Here is a 6,419-nt window from a genome sequence, read left to right on the forward strand (position 1 = left end):
AATCTAACTGGAATGGTTGTTGTCTGTGGTGGGTCTCAGACGACGACCTATAAAGAAACATATTGTAAGTTGATTCTAGTCAATTGGTTTCAATGTCAAAGCTATATCATGATAGAGTCCATTCATGAAGATGTAACAAAGGATCACGACCATAACTCCATGCAGTTTTGTCTATTAACCCCCCCAACCCTCCCCCCCCCCCCCCTCTCTCTCTCTCTCTCTCTCAGTCTCTCTCGCTTCTCCTCTCTTCTCTCTCTCTCTCTTGTCTCTCTCTCTCCTCCGTCTCTCCTCAGATCAGTGGATGTTTGCGCAGCTGCAGCTGCCCTCTCTCCCCGAAGGGGTGCGGAAGGTTCCAGGCTTCTGCACCTCCCGCCGTGCCGGCTCCGCTGACCATGCCTACCGCATCACCAAGAAGGCCCAGATCTCTGCCCCCACCAGTCAACTCTTCTCAGGTACAGTACCTCTATATCCATGTCTAACTAGGGTCCTGTTCGTTAGGCACCAAACGGAAGAAAACGGATTCAAACATGGACTTTCCTAATAAGAAACGTTCMTTTTTGTTTTCCGTTGCAAAGSGCTTTAAAATGTCTTCCGTTGGGTGCCCTAATGAACACGACCYAGGCCTCAACTGGACTGAAGCCTCAACATACCTCATCTCTCAGGTTGACTTGGAAAGACGTGGTCGACATTACCTGTAAATGGGATGGATTGCTGAAATAATGGACACAGACTGGGGCATACAATTTATGCCACGTGCATTCTGTGAATTTATTTTTGTAATGTGTCATGATTGCTATTTTTGTCTCTTTTAGTGGTTCTTATCATTGTTGTTTGGTTTTAGGGTTTATTTTCATCCTACAATTACCATAAGGAGGTTAGTTGGGCCATAACTTTGCAGCTTTAGTGCTAGATTGCTTTTGCGTTAGSCATRTCATTATTTCGTGCAAGAGCATGTGAAATGTAAATGCCTTTGGARGAGCCTAAACAAATGAAGGGCCAACTAACTATCGTCTGAGACCCTGAAGCGCGCGAGGATTGTAAGTAGCACTTATGTGGTTGAAAGATATCCTGAAAAGTCAGAAGCTCATTTTCTTAGTCTGGGTTTTCGATTTTTCGACACCCACCTCTTATGTCTGTTCACACTTCAATCCTTCAAACCCTCACCTTTAAGATCCAATAAAATGTGCAGCTGTCTACACTTAGACACCCCTAACTCTAATTTGTCATCAGTCGTCTACCCTGCTCCTGTGTCTAATATCCTTCTTCTCTCAATGCCTCCCTCTCTCCCCTCTTCCTTCTTCCACCAATGCCTCCCTCTCTCCCCTCTTCCTTCTTCCACCAATGCCTCCCTCTCTCCCCTCTTCTTTCTTTCCTCCATGCCTCTTTCTCCTCTTTTCCTCCCTCCCCCCCTTCAGGTCGTTTCCCAGAGAACTTCTCCATCATGGCTCTGGTCAAGGCCCATGCGGGCCTCCAGGCCTTCCTGTTGTCCATCTACAGTGAGCAGGGTGTCCAGCAGCTGGGTGTGGAGCTGGGACGCTCCCCCGTCTTCCTGTACGAGGACCAGACCGGCAAGCCCGCCCCCGAGGACTACCCCCTCTTCAGTGGCGTCAACCTGGCCGACGGCAAGTCAGTAACAACGCGTCCTGCGGCTCTGTGTGTGTGTGTGTGTGTGCCTGTGTCAGTATTTGCATGTGTACTGGGTTTGTTTGATGGACTACAGTTTTCAGTGTTTGCATGCATTCTTGTTTTTGTTTTATGCAACTGCATTACATCATATGAATATCTTCTTGATTAGTCAGATTTTGCAGGGTTGTTATGAGATTTGACACATTTTGCCTCAGTGTCCCATAACAGTGGTTTTCAAACCTCTCCTCTAGAACCTCGAGACGTTTCACAATTTTGTTGTAGCCCTGAACTAAGTCACCGATTCAACTTATCAAGGGCTTGATAATTAGTTGACAAGTTGAATCTGGTGTGCTAACGCTGGAATAGTTCAAATACATGGAACGGCTGGGGGTCCCATAAGGAAGAGATGCAAGGTGCTGGACCGGAGACATGTGGGAACTGCTTCACATGTTAACCTGTCTGGAATACCGCATTTCCACCCAGGTGACTACCGTGGGTTCCATGAAGCTGGTTGAGAGAATGCCTTAAGAGTGTTATGCAGAGCTGTAGTCAGTGATCGGTGTGAGTTCAATTGACGTCATGGGTAGGCTACTTTGAAATAGAAGTATTATTAAAATATAAATCAATGTGTTTGTGGAATTGTTTGTGGTTTGTCAGAATCTAACGCGCTGCGCCTTGTCCGTCCTTCGGACCTGGGAGAAACAAGATTACAATAGATGTAATGTGTTTATTATTTCATATTAGTTTTTGATGTTTGCACTTACTATTCTAAAGCAAATGTCGAAATAAGTAATTAGGAGTAATATACAACATTCCTTGAGTAATGGATGTCCAAAACTTAGGTTTGACGTCGTTACTGTATGATAGAATCCTACGCAAAATCGGAAAAGGTTCATAGTGTGTAAATTGTTTTATGTGTCTTTGTATTCTTTCCCACTGGCCTGTGCATACTTCCTTTATTCGTCTCCGTTCATTATGAAATCTTCCATTTTGGGAGCTGTATCCAGAAGATAGCCATCTTTTCTCTATGACTTTATTTTAGGTCTAGGGATTAATTTTAGAATTTATTTTTATTAACATGCAGATAAACTTTACCTAGGGTATGGCGGGTTTAAGTGTTTAAATGGCAATAAGGTTTAAGCAATTAATTTTTTGCACTTAGTGCTTTTCCAACAGACTTGTTCTTTTTGTTGCTTTCAAAGCAACAAATCTGCTTAGAATGTGCGGGGTAGTAGAAGCGCTATATGGGCCTATTTAGAGGCACTTTCCAGTAAAAAAATAAATAAACAAGGTGGACCTTTAAGACAATGCCACGTTTTAATTGCTTGCTAGTAAATAAGTATTCTTTTAAAAAAAAAGGGCTTGGATTTGTCTGACGTACATTATTCAACAGCAGTCGACAAGGGTCTGTTCTGGCTCTGAGGCCCTATAAATCGGGTGTATATGGTGTAAAAATGGACAATGCAACGAATCCTTTCAACATTGTTACAATTTGGATACCCAAATCTTTTTCTTTAATTTATTTAGGGATTCATAAATCTCAGGTACACTGATGATTTGAGGCCTGGTCTAGCAGGTATATTAGCCCACTTCTAGCGCCAAGATGTTAAAAACATGCCGCCCTGTCCTGGTTCCCTATTGTATGTTATGTTCCTCGCAAAATAGAAGTATTGGGCGATGAGACTTTTTACGCTCGGGCTTAAATAAGTGTCGGGCCATGCTAAATTGCACTTTTTTGAATGCCCATGTCGTTTACGCTTCTTATTCGCTACGTTGTTTTGTAAAACAGTTAATCCCAGTCATTTCGGGTTACATTTATGTTTGTTTCATCTTAATGCACATATTAATGTATTATCTCTTAGGTCATTATTATGCTACCATAGTATCATTCATTCCTAGTGGAGGTGGTGAATTGTTGTTCTGCAGAAGGTTCATTGGCCCAGACACCTCACTTTATGCATAGCATTAGTCATTGTGATCATTGCATATCATAAAATTTTAGGGTATGATCCTTATGAACACATGTCCATTGCCTTCCCTGTTGCGGGATTTGGTTTTAGTTCTTACCGGTGACCAGTGAGCTGAGATAAGTGGGCTTTTTTGGACCAAGGCATAGACTTCGAGGGACGCTGGAGGCCAGTGGGTTTGGGCGACCCGAGAATTATGTAGGTAGAGAGGTTCCAGGAAACAAGGGCTTATATAACAGGTCTTGCAGTCTGGGTTGGGTTAGGTGGTATGTGTTGGTTAGCTTCGGTTGCCAAAACGGAGTGATTAGGGCACTAGTGATAGCAATTCACTGTTGAATGAATTGTCGGTTCAGTAGTTAGGTGGTAATGGATGAGTCTTTATTAATAATAGGTGTAGATCATATGTCCGAAGTCAAAGGTTATCAATTGGTAGGTTTCTTATAGGTTCAGTTTATTTTACGAGGTATGTTTGGCAGATCATGTGAAGTTTATGAAGGAGGCTCTTTGTTTGCTGAAAATTTAGTAAGTCCGATTCCTTCACTAGATTTAATTGTGGAGAATTGGAGATTTGCTTATATGTGAGTCTGGAAGGAGAGTTTTTACCCTAGTCTAGCTTTATTAGGACCACTCAGAGTATGTTGATAAGTTTGTGCCTCCATTATTACTATTTGCTTTCAGAATTTACCTGTGGTCTTCCAGAGTCGTGATGCTAGTCGGGCGGGAGGGTGAGGGCAGCGATTTTCGGATTGAAGACCATGCATTTAGTTTTACTAGCGTTTCTGTAAGGTAACAGTTTGGAGGTTTCATCAGCGGAAGGATTGTGCTTCTGTTATAGTTGTCTCATTTCTTAGAAGGCTCATCTGGAGGTTTGTATTAACAGTGGGTCCATTTAAAGAAAGGTGCAGTATGTATTATCGCAAGTAATGGTGTACGTCTACATAGAGGTGGCATCAAGAGAATCACCAGCAGGCAAGAGCCGACATCACTGATATATATCCAGAGATTTACAAGAGTTTATTGGCCTTCGAGCAGTTGAACGGCTTCGGTGGTTCACACCCCCATAGGAGTACTGCCTTAAGAGGATCCGGAACAACAGGGCCCTTCTTCTTATGGCGATTTCTCTTGACATACTGAACTCTATCGGATCGGATATAGATTAAGTGGTTATTGGTGAACCAGGCAATCTTCCTAATTTGTTACTTAAGTTTGCAGTCATTTGAGTAGACTTCCGTTAATTAGGCGTATTGGGTTGCCGATAAGAATGTGGTGGATTGACAGAGTCGAAACGTTCTAGGCCAAGGCGATGATTGAAATTGATTTTAAGGCTGCACAGTAAGTGCATCTTTTTTTATGCTGAATGGCTTCAGGTTTTTGGATGTGATAATCTTGTTAGTAGGGCAGTATGACCGTCTCTTATGAAGACGTTGGCACTTGGCTGAGGTGGCACCATTGGTTCTATGTACAGAACTCTAGTGTAAACTTCACGATTGTATATTGTGGTTAGGACGGTAACGGTGTGGATTCGCGAATTGGCTCGGAACTTGTGATGACTCCTGTTAATGTTGCGTTTCAAATGACCGAAGACCTCAATGATTTTACGAAGATAAGGCACGGGGCAAATGGATATCGGTCTATAACAGTTTGTCCCCCTTTGGAAAGGGGGGATGACCGCATCAGCGTTCCATTCTTTGGCTGATCTCAGACGATACGAAGGGCAGTGTTGCTTACCATGGTTTAGCTAAATCGGGAGTCTCGCAACAGGTTGCGGCGGATTACTTATTTTAGGAGGGTCCAGTTTGGCTAGCACAAGTGAGCCTCTCTTGTAGGAATGCGGCATGATTATTGTCCAGCTCTTTTTCAGAACACATCAGCTGTCCGGATTTGGGTGAAGGAGAAGCGAGGGGGGGGCTTGAGGCAAGTTGCTGCAGGGGGAAGGTGCTGAGGATGGGTTGGCCACGTGTGGTAGTGTGGGTAGCCAGGTGGAAAGCATGGCGTCAGCCATAGAAAAATGCTGGTTCTGGGAAGCAATGTTCGAGTTATCGCCTCTGAGGTTGTTCTATTTCGGTGGTGTTACCAATGTTCCTAATCTCAGTGCAGTGGGCAGTTGGGAGGAGGTGCTCTTATTCTCCATGGACTTTAGTGTCCGCAAAATGTTGGGGAATTAGTGGGCTTACAGGATTGCAAATGTTCTGTTTGAAAAAGCTAGCCTTAGCTTTTCCTGACTGATTATTTTTGGCTCCTGAACTTCCCTGAAAAAGTTGCATATGCGCGGGGGGCTATTTCGATGCTAACGCAGACACGCTTCTGCCATTTAACTTACAGCGCATGGTTTTTGTGCATGGGGTCAAGGACAGGTTCCCAAGTCTCTTCTGGTGGTGAACCAACGGGTCTATATCTTTCGTCTTCTATTTCGTCATTTTTGAATGGGGATAGCTGGTATTTAAGGATGGTGAGGAGGGGGCCACCTTTAAGAGCGGGATTAACCGGGAGGCATCCTGCTGGACTGGCCTCAGCGAATGAGGTCAATATCCTTCCATTTGGATACCCGGAGGACCCAGAGGTGCGGATGGTAGGAAAAGGCGTTAGACTCAGCTGACAGTTGTAATGTGGTTTGTCAATTAGGGGAGGGGGCGATTTTGTATACCAATTACAGGTTGGTAAGTTGTGACGTGTTGTTGTGTTGGGTTGGTTGTGTGTGTGTGTTGTTGTGTGTGTGTGTGTGTGTGTGTGTGTGTGTGTGTGTGTGTGTGTGTGTGTGTGTGTGTGTGTGTGTGTGTGTGTGTGTGTGTGTGTGTGTGTGTGTGTGTGTGTGTGTGTGGTGAAAAA

General features: G+C 44.0%; 1 protein-coding gene across 1 annotated transcript in view; it reads left to right on the forward strand.

Moving 5' to 3' along the window:
- The first annotated feature begins 301 nt into the window (after nt 1-301).
- LOC111955022 (collagen alpha-2(XI) chain) overlaps nt 302-6,419 on the forward strand; it is a 34,545-nt gene continuing 28,427 nt past the window's right edge. The window contains 2 exon segments of the mRNA XM_070436142.1: nt 302-452; nt 1,416-1,630. Of these exon segments, the coding sequence (XP_070292243.1) occupies nt 302-452; nt 1,416-1,630 (366 nt within the window).

Source organism: Salvelinus sp. IW2-2015, linkage group LG30 (assembly GCF_002910315.2).
Source record: "Salvelinus sp. IW2-2015 linkage group LG30, ASM291031v2, whole genome shotgun sequence".
Classification (NCBI taxonomy): Eukaryota; Metazoa; Chordata; class Actinopteri; order Salmoniformes; family Salmonidae; genus Salvelinus; species Salvelinus sp. IW2-2015.